At 35.8% G+C, this 14,040-nt stretch overlaps 2 protein-coding genes across 3 annotated transcripts; one reads left to right on the forward strand and one right to left on the reverse strand.

The window, feature by feature from the left end:
- si:dkey-30c15.2 (uncharacterized protein LOC558938 homolog) lies at positions 1-7,360 on the reverse strand. Of its 2 annotated transcripts, XM_056235967.1 has the most exons (12): positions 7,245-7,360; positions 6,976-7,019; positions 6,235-6,298; positions 5,428-5,565; positions 4,735-4,842; positions 3,581-3,627; positions 3,318-3,458; positions 3,186-3,231; positions 3,036-3,107; positions 2,641-2,779; positions 2,445-2,515; positions 1-191 (listed from the first exon to the last, which is right to left on the reverse strand). In XM_056235967.1, the coding sequence occupies exons 1-12, from the start codon at positions 7,281-7,283 to the stop codon at positions 39-41; spliced, it is 1,062 nt and encodes a 353-aa protein (XP_056091942.1). In that variant the 5' UTR covers positions 7,284-7,360; the 3' UTR covers positions 1-38. The 2 variants fall into 2 exon arrangements, with proteins under 2 accessions (XP_056091942.1, XP_056091943.1); XM_056235968.1 differs by lacking the exon at positions 6,976-7,019 and having other exon boundaries at positions 7,245-7,346.
- Positions 7,361-8,466: 1,106 nt separating this feature from the next.
- Positions 8,467-13,012, forward strand: arf5 (ADP-ribosylation factor 5). The gene is made up of 6 exons (XM_056235969.1): positions 8,467-8,696; positions 8,984-9,064; positions 9,924-10,033; positions 10,281-10,352; positions 11,691-11,816; positions 11,902-13,012. Exons 1-6 carry the CDS (start codon positions 8,630-8,632, stop codon positions 11,986-11,988), a joined length of 543 nt encoding a protein of 180 aa, XP_056091944.1. The 5' UTR covers positions 8,467-8,629; the 3' UTR covers positions 11,989-13,012.
- Positions 13,013-14,040: the final 1,028 nt, after the last annotated feature.

Raw genomic sequence — 14,040 nt, forward strand, 5'->3', positions numbered from 1 at the left:
GATACACACTAACATTTACATGATTTCATACTGCGATTTCATGATGGCTCATTTAATGATTGTTCAAAGAAGGCTCTGTTTGAATAAGCCATGAGAGGCAGACGTTCCCCCAGCACAGCATCTCTGAAATTGCGTCGTCTCCACGCATACACAATACTGTTCAGAAAACCCTGGAGTGACACTGACAGCGCCTGTACAACAACACATGGGAGATAATATACCACACCATTAAAAGCTCTGTGAATAGCATACCTCTCAAACAACAACAAAACCTACTAATCAAATACTTTTTACCGGCGAAAGGCGGAGATGTTTCTAGTTTTCAACCGTGTCGATTGCAATGTTGAGGTGTTCAGTGTTATTTCCACTTTACAGAATAAAAATGTGATTGTTCTCCTCACAAATCAACTGTTTCTTGTTTTTCACTGGCATGTCTCTTAGGTGTTGAGGACTTGTCCATCTTTGAGCCTCCATTCAGTAACAGTAAAATACTTAAGTATTGTTAAAAACAGATACTCTAAGACTTTGAAATTTATGACTTGCAAATTGTAATGGAGAAATTTTTGCTGTAAGGTATCACGCAAACGCGAATGTTGTGCGTGTCCGAGCAACATGCATTCCTGAATGAATCATCGTTTGAAAATGAATCGGTTATGATTCAATGAGTCGCTCATACAGTAATTCACTTGTTTTGTTCCTAAATGAATTATAATGTTTTGAATGAATTGGTTAAGTGAATGATTCAATAAGTCACTCATACAATCAGTCACTTGTTTCATTCAAGAATTAAGGCCAGTTAACACCAAGTATGAAAACTATAATGATAACGATAAGTTCTAAAAATCATTCTAAATATAAAAGCATAGCAGAGTCTACTCCACACCACAACTCTAACGATAACGGCACAGAGAAACAATATTGTTGGAATCACCTTCAGAACAATTTTTTTCCCAGCTGTTGAATAATAAAAACATCCAATCATAAAGACAGCCAATCACAATCTATTCCGTTTTAAAGAGCTTGAGCATTTAAAGCAGCAGACGACAAACCTGCTGCACGGGCTTAGAATAAACGGTTATCGTTCGTAGACGCTAATATAGTTATCGTTATTGTTATCTTTATAGTTATCGTTCTTGCTGTGAAGTGTGAACGGACCTTTAATCAGCATTTTTTAATGAATCGATTTAATCACTCACTCATGCTGTCCATATTTGAATTCGGAACTGCATGGAATGAATGAATTGCATACTACTCTTACTATATTTACCAAATCTTTATATGTCAGAAATAGTAGAGTAGTATGCAAGTATCCAAATTCATCAAGTCACTATTGTTCCTGAATGAAGTAGCGATTTTTATCTCAGTGCTTCCCAACCCTAGCCTGACTTCGTCATACTCATATTCTAGTCAGAATGTGAGTCTGATACTGCTCCATAGGGCTTTGATTATGAGCCGTGTCTTAACCGAACCAGGAAAAAAAAACTCTGCACTCAATTGGATAGACCTACAACCAATCAGAGCAACGCAGTAAGTCAGCATAGTTGTCAACAGAACTGCACTCACGCTGGAAGAAGTAGTAAAATAATGAGTCAGTGTTGCTTCTTTTACTTGGTCCTCCATGAGTGCGACTGCGACCAAAGGAGAAACCACAACGACCACAGGGTTTTCATTGCGCCCCATCTTCTTAGTGACCATCGGAGCCAGCTGATAAATTAAACTTTTGCCGAATCCCGTAGGAAGGACGGCAAACACATCTTTCTGATCGACAAATGCCTTGATTGCAGTTCTCTGTTCGTCTTTTAAAATGAATGCGCTGTCGATTTCTTTTACAACAGATGCGATAGCGGAATCTATACATCTCAATTCTCCAGCGGCAGTCACCTTTGAGGGAAACCAGTTCAACCCAAGCGCTCTTTGATAACGTGATGATTACGTAACTGCAGATCATCTGTCCATCATTGTATAAAGCCAGCCCTGGCAATTTGATAAGCCCGACGATTTCTGAACCGATCATAATTACTCCTCAATGGATCGAGTCCAGACCGATTTTTCCCGACCAAAAAATGTTGTGGGCGGGGTCCGGGCTGGCATCCAGGCTATCCCAACCCTGTTTTAACATTGTTTTTTCATGGTTGAGTTCAATGACTCACTCATTCATTCAGTCACTTGTTCCGTTCCTGAATGAATCAGTGTTTTTGAACGAATTGGTTGAGGGAATGAATCAAACGACTCATTGATAAAGACAGTCACTTGTCGCCACCTACTGACGTAACAAATGCACCATGCAGAAAGAGTCACAAATCCCTGCTAATGCACAGATGTTACTTTTTACTAATGCATAATCCCCATCCCATCCCCCCCCCCCCCCCCCCCCCCCCCCCACACACACACACACACACACACATATTAACAGAACATGCTCTAGTTTAGAAAATGTGTTTTACCTGTATAACATAGAGGGGGAATATATGTTTTATCTGAGATTGTGCGAAGGACAGACAGATGAGAACCAGAGCTGAAAAAATCAAAATATAACTTTGTTTAAAATGACAAATACAACCATTCATATTCAGAGAAATGCATATAGACATTATTGCATATGTGTAGCATTTGAGAACACGTGTGTGCTATTGTACTGACCTGGTGCCCAGCAGAAAATGATAACAAGGATCATGTATCGAGCCGAGGACCAAATCCCACCTGGATGTCTCTGTGACATTGTGAACATGCTTGTGTTCTCATAATGCCTATAACAGCTTTGTAACCTACAGTACACCACCTACAGGACAACAGACACATATTACAGGAGATTATTTATGTAAAATACCAACAGTGACCCCAAAAATATCTGGACACTTGTCATTGCATTAGATTATAACATATAAAAGAAAGTGACATTTATTTTAAAGACACTTTTCAAGCAAAGCATGACATATTGAGTCCACTATTCATTTTCAGGGTAAGTGACGAAATTGACGAAAAATGTCAAATGATGTGATTTGTGAGCAGTATTATTCATAAACGTGTGTACCCACTGTGCAGCTGATGATGACGATCAACACACTGCTGAGAGTGAAAACAGGAATGAACTCGGCATGAACCTGATCCTGTTGGACAAAAGACAGCGTGATGGAACAGCTCCAGAGATTATTTAGATTTAAACTTGTTGTCTATACATTTCTTACCACTGTTGTGCAGGAGTCATTTGTGAGATGCAGGAAGAGAATGCAGCTGCAAGAAGAAACAGACATGAATTTAGGTAAATGATTCACATATGCGTACGTTACACAAGCTCACATAGAGAAACTCATCCTCACCTGCCACAGAACCTGGCGGAGGGCACCCTGCTGACGTGTGTCATATCAGACATCTGGGCTGGTTCATTTGCTGGCACGAGAATAGCTTCCATAACTCTGAAGGTATTAATATAGACGAGGTATCCAATTATTGGTACAAGCCTATAGAAATTACATGTAGTAAGCATATAGATCATTACATACACATTGCAATCAATCATATTTACAGTTTAACAAAAATCATATTTAAATGCATTTAAGAAAACTGAAATGGAACTACTCACCATGCAATTACATAGACAAGACAAAATCTCCTCCTCCTGCGTGATAACTGTGACAATGAATACATAAAAAATTTGCACACAATTAAATATATATATATATATATAGCCTATAATGAATCAATAACTACAATTTTGATTCATAGACAATAATCAAAAAAGTGGGTAACTTAAAAATGTCTACATCTGTTTTCAATTTCTGTTTTCACTTTAATTTTAGTCAGTGTTATAGTTAACTAAAGCTAAAATTGAAACTAAAACCATAAAAAAACATTTTCATCACTTGAAATTAAAATAACTGCAATAAAATATTTAAAAATAACACTTATTTTATTTCAGCTATGTTGCCAAGGCAAAATTTATCATGTTCATTTAGCTCAACTAAAATAACTAAAAACCAAAATAAAAACTAAATAGACATATTAAAAAACTATTAAAAATGACAAAAACACAACAAATTTACTGAAACTTGAAAATGAAACCTTTTTAAATAAAAACAAATTAAAAATATTTATAAAAACTATAATAGTATCTCAGTGATACTATTTTGTTTCATTTTGATCATTTTGTTGAGTGTTTTTGTGTGTTTTATTATACGTCTATATAGTTTTAATATTTGTATTTATTAGTTTTAGTTTATTTAGTTTGGGTTATTTAGTACTTCAAGTTAAACTAAACGAAAATGAGAATTGTGCCTTTGCAACTGAAATAAAATAAGTTACCTTTTTTATATTTTATTTCAGTTAACGTTTATTTTATTTTAAGTAACACATTTTTAATAGGGTTTAATGACAGTAACACTGATCTAAATGAACAGGATTTGAGTTAAAATATAATTTATTATGACTGAACTACACCAGGTTACAACAACAAATATTAGTTTAGTGTTGGGTACTTTTAAGAAATGTACTGCACACAGAGATAATTATACGTGGCTATATAAAGAAAATACGGGAGGAATGTGGCACAGCCTGACAGGTCTCAGACTCTGCCAAAAGCTGCGTCAACAAACATTCATAGCTGCTGTCATGTTAGGTAATACCAGTGACATTGATTTAATTTACATAACAGTGACAGTGACAGCGACAGTATGTGAGTGTGAGTGTGTGTGTGTGTGTGTGTGTGTGTGTGTGTGTGTGAGCAGCAACCCTGCTCACCTGGATTTCAAATGCTTCTTGCTCTGCTTTTTCTCTCCATCCTTGAAACGCAAGTGCTGACTCACAGGCATAAACAATGACAAGCAGAAACGAGACGCAGTAGAAGGCCTGGGAAGAGACAGAGAGTTAATGCTTAAACAACTGAAGTTCATCACAGCTGCCGTATAGGTCCACAGTGAAAGCTTTAGACACACCTGACTAATTTTATGTTTAATATTTCAATTTAAAGGTGTGTGCTGCAATACTGGGAAACAAAGTGTATTTTAAGCAGTATTAAGAAATGTTTCCTTCCTACTGTTGTGGCCTCATATGTAACAATAATATATTACAGGACAGTGCATGACTCAGTGGTTCTACATGTGCAAAGATGAGACTCTCCAATTGCTTTATGGCAACACACAATAATGCTGGAAATCTACAAAGCACTGAATGAACATCTGCTGTGTAACTCGACACCAAGATCTCACTGTTACCAAGATGTTCATTTCTCAGGTGTTCAAGGAAGTTGTTGCATAACAAGGACATTATTCAGTAAATGCACTGTGTCGTGCACACACACACACAAACACATTAAGTGTGCACTTAGTATTAGTATCCCAATTGGAGATTTAAACAAATACTTTCAGACTTTTATTAGACTTAAATTATTTTAACAGCTACGCATGATTACATGTTTCTATATAAGTTTCTCACCAGAGACAAAGGCAATCCGTGGTTGCAGAGCTTTTCACTGAGTGGCCAAATTTCATAAGGCAAATTAATTATGGCAGTGCACATCAAAACAAGCGACGCCAGGAAATCTGCCAGGGCCAGCTGAAGAAGAGGTTTAGTCTGTAATACAAGAACAATGATAAAGAAACATACACTCTTACACAAAGGTTCCTTATTGGCCTTGGTGGATCCATGAAGAAACTTTAACAACCATGGAACATTTCCATTCCACAAAAGGTTCTTTAAAGAGGAAAAAGGTTCTTTAGATTTTTAAAATGTTCTTCACTAAGAAAAAATGGTTATTTTAAAAACTGTTCTCTCATGGTTCTTCTATGCATCGCTGTGAAACCCCTTTTGGAACCTTTATTTATAAGAGTGAATGTGATGAAGCATTAAAAAGAACATGCTGTATATTTGCAAACGGGGAGGCCCAATTTAAGGAGCCTGCTGAAGAAATATTTTTTACAAATGTTTTGGTGAACTTTGCAAAAGAGTTTTCTAAAGCCTGTTATGCTGATAAAGAGAGATGTATCAATGATGTAATCAGAGGGCTTAGTTTTCATTGCGCACACTGGCACACTTTTAGCCAATATTGACCCTAACTGTAGACTTTTGCAGCAAGAATTTTGTGATTCAGCTGCGGAATGCAGATCCATCAAATCCATCATTTCATTCCATTTGTCAATTAAAAAATTTAGATTATGAATGTAAAATCTGCCCGAGCTGGTGGTTTGATCAGATCTGTTCCCGCAAGATGAAATGAAATTTCACATTCGCATATTGACTTACCTGTTCATTGAGATGCCTTCTCTTTATAATGGACACCACCACCACAGAACAACTACCTATCAGACTGCAACAGAAAAAAGGGTCATTCAAGTTAAGAATTCTACTTTGTGATTTTAAAAAAGCAACTTCTGTCCCTGTCGCTCCATATTTCTACCTGATTTAACCCTTAGAATTAGTTAGTCCATGTAAATGTATTTAGATAATAATAAAATAAAATAAATTACTTAAGATGTTACCACATTAACTAACATTTTGTTAGTTAAATGTATTATTATTTGTTAATTTAATTTTAAAAACATGGTTGCTGCGGTTGGTCACAAAGCTGTATTGAGGAACTATAAACACACACCATATTAGCATAAACAACACAAAATTAAGTATAAAACTACAATTTGTATAATTAATAACAATAAGGCAAAACTAACTTTTAAAGTAAAATTTTAACAAATGCGTGCTTCACACGTTACCTCAGTAAATTATAAAACCAATTCATACATTTTACTTCTAAAAAACATGTTTATGTGTAGCCTAAATGTATTAAATGTTAAATGCATTAAAAATGCATAAGTCCAGATGCAAGTAATGGTTTCTCTTTGATTAAAAAAGAAACGCACATACTTAATTTTAATGCATTATAGATGTATTACTTATTAAAAGCAATAGATCGTATAAGCGCTTATTTAACATTTCTCATTTCCTTGGAAATGAACAAATCAGTCGAATCAACTTTTTATTTCTCACCTTAAACTCAAGGTCGAGACGTAGATCCAAGACAAAGCAGTAATCTGTGCGTGCAATAAAGACGAAACAAAGAATATGAATATGTAGCTATAATATATTTGTAATAATAAATTAGTAATAAGTTTAACAGTCATCAAATCAATAGCCAACTGTCTGTTTTTGGTTTAAATATTTTAAAGCAAATTGTATAGTGGCAAATAATGATATACAGTATACTGTTTTTTCCACATTAAGTTGTATTCTCGTAGACTTCAAGTGTGATTAATTACCTTTTCTTCATCATCTGATAATCCACCGCTTGACTTCATGATAAAGAGATTAACTCCATAAACTACATGCCAGCTCGTTGTTGTTCTGTGTATCCTGTCATGTACATGTACAGTACAGCCGCTGTCTGTCTGTCTGTCTGACTGACTCCCGCCGTCTCACCTGGACGTTGAACCTCTGATCATGTGACATTTACAGTCTCACCTGTAGCTATGGCGCGGCTGCGCTACTTTCATTGCTTTCATACCTGGTTTTTGCGGGTAAAACCTCATGTGTTTTACATTACAGAGCTTGTGCCACAGGTAGGTGTTGTGTGGGTGTTATCATGAAGATACATACAACATAAAAGTCAAGCTCCTTAAATGATTATATGATATATCAAACAGCATACTTATTATAAGCCTACAACTTTTAACATCTTTGGAAACACTTTCAAATGGCGAATATAGGCATTAATAAACATTAATAATGCATAGCCTATATGTGTGTGTTGAACTACTAATCTGTAAACTGTGTTTCTGTTGTTTGTGTTCTGTAGCCTACACTTACTCTGACCCTCACCACTAAAATTAGCACGCAGTGACCTCTACTGGTCAAAATGTCACGTGCAACAAAATCAGTTATCCAATGAAAACTGAAATAAAAAACTTTAAAAGTAATAAAATAAAACTGAAAAGTATTTCGGCTATGGCATAGTTGGCTAGAAAGATTACTTAATTTAAAAATAATATAAAAATACTGGCTGATGGGTCCGGGGAGATAATATGACATTTAATGAATCAATTTAAAAAAACAACAACCAACTATATATATAAAGCACACAGGGATTGTTGTTCTTAATTTAGCCTTGGTTTTTGGTTTGCGGCCGCCGTCGGTGTATGAATGGGTGATTGTGAGGCAAAATGTAAAGCGCTTTGGTGGCCATTGGGTCTGTGAAAGCGCTATATAAATGCAGTCCATTTACCATAATTAATCAATAACAAACAAAACAATAAGATAAAAAAATATAAAAAAATAAGGTTATCCAGTGCTTTCAAATTCGCCGTGCCCCTAATTATGGAGATTTTATTATAAAAAATATAACAAAAAAAGAGAATAATGCAAGTCTAGTTTGTATGCTATCGCTATCATCAGACGGAATAAAAAGCACGTGGGCGTTTCAGAACATATCGGAAGTTATGAATAATTATGACATCATTGGCCAGAATGCGAATGCAGCAGGAAGTGACGCCGAGACTTCCACGGTGGCTCCTTTCTTACGTGGCAACGCGTCAAGCGACCGCGAGACACTGAGCACAAAGAGACAGAATATTCATTAAAATACGTTATTACATTTTCTTTATTGTTTCGCTTGTTGATAGGGTTTCAGCTCTTCTTTTAAATCATCATGGGTCTGACCATCTCATCGCTGTTTGGGAGACTTTTCGGCAAGAAACAGATGAGAATACTGATGGGTAAGTGTTTCAAGTGCATTACACTTCTGTGTTTCTGATGTATTTGTGTGGTAAATATTCAATTCTAAGACTATATGGATATAGTATGTGAGTGTAAGATTAAATAAAAGATGATTTGAGTCATTTCCTCATTTAAATTCAATAACCAATGTCATATTTCTTGGGCAGTGGCTAATGTTAGCTTGCTAACGTTAGCTTCAGATAGAGCTTGAATGAATAGATAAAATCACACCATTCATTGTAATGAAAATGACAGCTAAAGTTTTTTTTTAAAACTTATATTACAGTGGGGTTGGACGCTGCAGGTAAAACCACAATACTTTACAAGCTAAAGCTGGGAGAAATTGTCACCACCATCCCCACTATAGGTGAGATTACACTGACATGACTCACTTTCACAATGTTACATTTTTCACTTAAAACAGAAGCAGCTCATTATTAAATCTTATATGTGATGTATGTGAATCAGTTTTCAAGATTCTGTTCATTTTGGTGATCAATATCTGTAATGTCACAGCCATTGCCTTTACAACTTCAGTGTGGGTTTTAACCAAGTGTTTTCAGGGAGAATTTGCACTTAAAGTAATGTTTTGTCTGACATTGACATTAGAAGCTTTTATAATTGTTTTTATTGGTACAGATATCTAGATGAGTCCATTTGCTTATATATTACTAATTTATGCATAATCCAATTTATTGACAGTATATACAATTAATATGAATTACTGAAATTTAAGTGGTTTTATTTTTAATCAAAATATAAATACAAAATATGATTAGCAATTATGATAAAATATTGTATTCATTGGCAATGCTTTCAGTTGGTCTTTGAGCTGCCAAAAGGTGTAATGGCTACTGCTGTTAATTTACTCTTCACTAAGCCCCACCTTAAAAACATTACTGACCAATCCTACCTTAGTAACTGTTGCTGTCTGCCACATTATCACAAGCTTTTACAGAAATTATTTCAAAAATATGGTCAAAAATAACTGTTGCAGAGTCACACTCACTGTTTCTGAGCGAGCTACAGTAATTGAGGAACAAAGGGTCTAAATTTAGGTGCTGTCATTGGCAATAATCTTTTTTTTAAGGTAAATATCATCTAGTGAATTGCCATGGATGATGTATTTGCCTATCACTAATCAAAACCAATCAAATATTTTCGATATTACGATGCACCTTGAGTAAGTTGTTGTTGAAATGTATTTGTTTTCTGCTGATGGACAGGTTTTAATGTAGAAACTGTTGAATACAAGAACATCTGCTTCACTGTGTGGGATGTTGGTGGTCAGGACAAGATCCGTCCTCTCTGGAGACACTATTTTCAGAACACACAGGTATGATTTTTATATAGGGCCATTTTGTTTGGTGAAGGTGCCACTTGAATATGTTTATCCAAAGCAACTTATAATAAATCAGTTACAGGCACTGTGCCCCTTCAGCAGCATACTGATCTGAAGTCTCTTTCTTAATCTATGTGGTTAAGATGTACTGTGAACTTTAACTCGGATGCTTTTGTGAATGTTATTCATTTGAAGCATTTTTAGGATCATTATTTTAGCTGTTAAATTGTTTTGTCCTCAGGGTCTGATCTTTGTTGTGGACAGCAATGACAGAGAAAGAGTTGCAGAATCTGCAGAAGAGCTTTCTAAAATGGTAAGCATTCCATTTAACCTTCAGATATCACATAAAATCTGTATCACGCCAAAGTCCCTTTCAAGGAAAGTGTGTTCACTCGGCGGCCATATTTGCAATGCCTCCGGGCAACACGAGTCTCAAGCTTCAATGGGAACCAACTTGCAGAGTAAGTTCTAGCGGGAGCTGCAGTGACTTTACCAATCAACTATTGGCTCTTTTACTCAGAAGATGTTGCAGTTTCTCCCATTCATAATAGGAGTGAACCGTCATTCTAAATCTAAAGTCTTGGATCACGCTCAAGAACCTGTCACTTTTTCAGTGACCTGAACTGAGATCACGTTACACAATGTATTTGTATTTACATGTGCATTTATGTTCTTGGCCGGAGCTTTCTTACCAAAGTGTCATGACAAAGTCCATGTGTTATGTTTGTTAGGGACTTTGCCATTTGCCAAAACACACAATGCCATTTTATTTCTGGGAATAATACTGCATTTTCTTCCCTATTGTCAAGTCAAGTCACCTTTATTTATACAGCGCTTTTTACAATACAGATTGTTTCAAAGCAGCTTTACAGTGATTACAGGAAAATAATGCAACAAGGTTTGTTTCAGCAGTAGAGCAGCTCTAGAAGAAAATAGTGTCATTGTCCAGCTTAAAGGGATAGTTTCCCCCCAAAAAATAAACTGTCATTTGCTCACCCTCAAGTTGTTCCAAACCTTTCTTTCTTCGGCTGAACACAAAAGATATTTTGAAGAATGTTGGTAACCAAACATTTGATGTACCCCATTCGACTTCCATACTATGGAAGTCAATGGGGCCCATCAATTGTTGTTGAATATTATGTTGTGAGATGTATCCAAGTGAAATGACTTTTCTAACAAGAAAAAGCAGGATTTAATTTCCAACTGTGAATTGATTGGAACGCTGGATGACTAGTTTGCTATTGCTGTGATCTCATGTGAGTGACAGGTTGTCACACCACAGGAAACACATCTTCAATGAAGAGATGTCGCTTTTAGAGGCAGGGGAAGTTATTTTGATTAAAGATTATGAGGGCACATGAATTTAAAAGAAAATGTGCATAATAAATAATTCAATATTTCATATTGACTTTCATAATTTATTTTGAATATCAGGAAAAGTATTTATTTCTTACCTAAGTTTTTTTTTTAAATTGTTATTACAAAAATACTTTGTGCAGTATTAGCTAATTTGGCAGGTGGCCCGTGACTCCATTCTTATTGTTGTGCCCTGTAAATTACAACACATTTATATATTACTAATATATAAATCTGTTGATTTATTGACATTGTTAGATCAACCTCATCATGCTCACTTTCTTCATTTATACAGTTGCAGGAAGATGAACTGAGGGACGCCGTGCTGCTGGTTTTTGCAAACAAACAGGATCTGCCCAACGCCATGGCTGTCAGTGAACTCACAGACAAACTCGGGCTGCAGAGTCTACGCAGCAGAACGGTACGCACACTTATTTGATTGACTCCAACATTCACTTGTTTAAGTAGTGACTGCATTTTTATTGTCCGTTGTCCGTTTTCCACAGTGGTACGTTCAAGCCACCTGCGCTACACAGGGCACTGGACTCTATGAAGGACTGGACTGGTTATCAAATGAGCTCTCCAAACGCTGATAGTGAACTTTAGAAAGACAGAGGGTGTCAGTTGATAGACTCTGTCCTGAAGAACTTGTGTGTGTGTGTGTGTGTGTGCGCGCGTGTGGAGGAGCTATCAAGTGTTCGGCATCATGTCTAATCTATCTTATCTGTCTTTTTCTATGCTGTATTCCTACTAATGTTCTTTTAATTTTTTTTCCCTTACAAATCTGATTGTTTTTCAGGACTGTAAAATAATGCTTAAATTGCACGTTTACTTGATAACTGTGAGAGCATTATGGCACAACAGAGAGGAAGTTTAGGTGGAATTCCAGGTTGAGGCATCCCTATCACGCAAGTTTGGAGTAGTTGTAGCTTAAGAGCGAGCAAATGCCAGTCTATGTGCATTGACGCTCACTCCAAAGTCTCTGTTGCAGTGCTGCCTAACCTGACATGCGAGTCGTAGGACTCGCCGCTCCATAAACATTCCATTTCAGGGCAGTTAATTTTATTCCAGGAGGTTTTGTAAAGCTACACATTAACTTTTTTGCAAAATCTCATTAACTCCTCCTTAGGGACTTTGCCTCCAACCGAGCTTTTAAGATGCTTGGAACAAAATGGTACATGAAGTATTGACAGCAATATGGAGTCGTCCATGATTGATTAGCCCAATGATATCCAACCGCCTTTGATGTAAAATACCTCCATTGAACAATATGTAAGTAAATGTTTTAGTTGAAAGCATTTGAACAGATCATAGTACCTTGCTTGATTTTTCTGAGGTGGGATGGACATGGTGGATTCTTCAATCTGCTCCATGTTTCTTTTCTTTTTGCATCGTATGTATGTATGCTGGCACCTTTAATATATCAATGATCAAGGTGCATTCTGTGAGAATTTTGTATGGGACACTCCAGTAAACCAATAAGGTTCCCCTTTCCTGAGCAGGATTTTCTGATCTTATACACTTCCCTACTGCGGCAAATTCCCTACTCTTGCTCGAACTGTGCCACAAGGTCCACACCTGTGAGAAAATAAAGATCTGATAAAAACTGAATGGAAACATTGTATGCTGGTGATTATTTATTTGTATTTTTTTCATTGATATACTCTGGTTACAAACCTTTCAAAGGGATTTTCTATTCTTAAAGACCATTGCTATAGGCTGCATTATTGCACAGCTTTATGCTGGTTATCTCATTTGAGATGGATTAAACCGATAGATTGTTTATAATTTTCAAGATTACCAGTTGATCAAACTGGTTGTTTAATCTAATTTTTAATCACTGCAAAAAATCTGTTAATAAGATGGTTTACTTGCCTCAAATTCATGTTATGGGAGATAAAACCGAGATGCATGTTTAAGTTCAAGTTACTTTATTTGTACCCGAAGGTAGATTTTGTTTATTAAACCTAAAAGAGTTATTTAGGGTTTCCTCCAGGTATAATATGACATAGTCATTAAATGACATAAATTAATTTCATCTGCTTTTTTGCTTCATGAATATGTGAAAAATACAGAAAATATCTATCTTAAATATATTGCAAGTGTGCATATATGCATGGGGGAAAATTCCAAATAGAAGGGCAAAAAGGTTGGTTTAGTAATTTTGTAATGTCTGTCTGTAGTGATTACCTCACTTTGGCAGAGTAGTGTTCGTTATTTTTACATGTACAATTTTAAAATGAGGAGGTAGCTGCTGTTGCCTCGTTTGTTGTTTTTTTTGTTTTGTTTAAAATAAAAAGCCTGCTTAGTGGACTGAATGTATAGAGAAAGAAGTGGGAAAAAGACATATCATGTACCAACAAGTTATAATGCCTTCTGGATTTTATTGTTGATTTACACTGCTTTGTTCCCTTCCAATAATCACTATATAAACAATCATACAAAATCCAGAGAAAGACTGGTACATTTCACAAACCGCTGATATTGCAGTATTTTTTAAGGAGGTTAATGTTATGATTTAAATTTCATCTGGATATGAACCAAAGATATTTTTGTAAACTGAATAATTATTATAGCACCACTAGGTTATATACATAACGAAATCATAGCAATAAAATAACGAAAGCTGACGAGATGCCAAATTT

This window comes from Rhinichthys klamathensis, unplaced genomic scaffold, assembly GCF_029890125.1.
Source record: "Rhinichthys klamathensis goyatoka isolate OS25496 unplaced genomic scaffold, OSU_Roscu_1.1 h1tg000436l_1, whole genome shotgun sequence".
NCBI classification, from domain to species: Eukaryota; Metazoa; Chordata; class Actinopteri; order Cypriniformes; family Leuciscidae; genus Rhinichthys; species Rhinichthys klamathensis.

What these genes read in the sequence shown, in the direction of transcription:
- si:dkey-30c15.2 (XM_056235967.1), bottom strand. Translation starts at nt 7,283, where the DNA reads ATGAAGTCAAGCGGTGGATTATCAGATGATGAAGAAAAG. An exon ending in ATGACTCCTGCACAACAGTG is followed by an intron (nt 3,108 to 3,185) that starts GTAAGAAATGTA and finishes TTTGTCCAACAG; the next exon opens with GATCAGGTTCATGCCGAGTT. An exon ending in TCGTCATCATCAGCTGCACA is followed by an intron (nt 2,780 to 3,035) that starts GTGGGTACACAC and finishes GTTGTCCTGTAG; the next exon opens with GTGGTGTACTGTAGGTTACA.
- arf5 (XM_056235969.1), top strand. Translation starts at nt 8,630, where the DNA reads ATGGGTCTGACCATCTCATCGCTGTTTGGGAGACTTTTCGGCAAGAAA. An exon ending in ACAGATGAGAATACTGATGG is followed by an intron (nt 8,697 to 8,983) that starts GTAAGTGTTTCA and finishes CTTATATTACAG; the next exon opens with TGGGGTTGGACGCTGCAGGT. An exon ending in AGAGTCTACGCAGCAGAACG is followed by an intron (nt 11,817 to 11,901) that starts GTACGCACACTT and finishes CGTTTTCCACAG; the next exon opens with TGGTACGTTCAAGCCACCTG.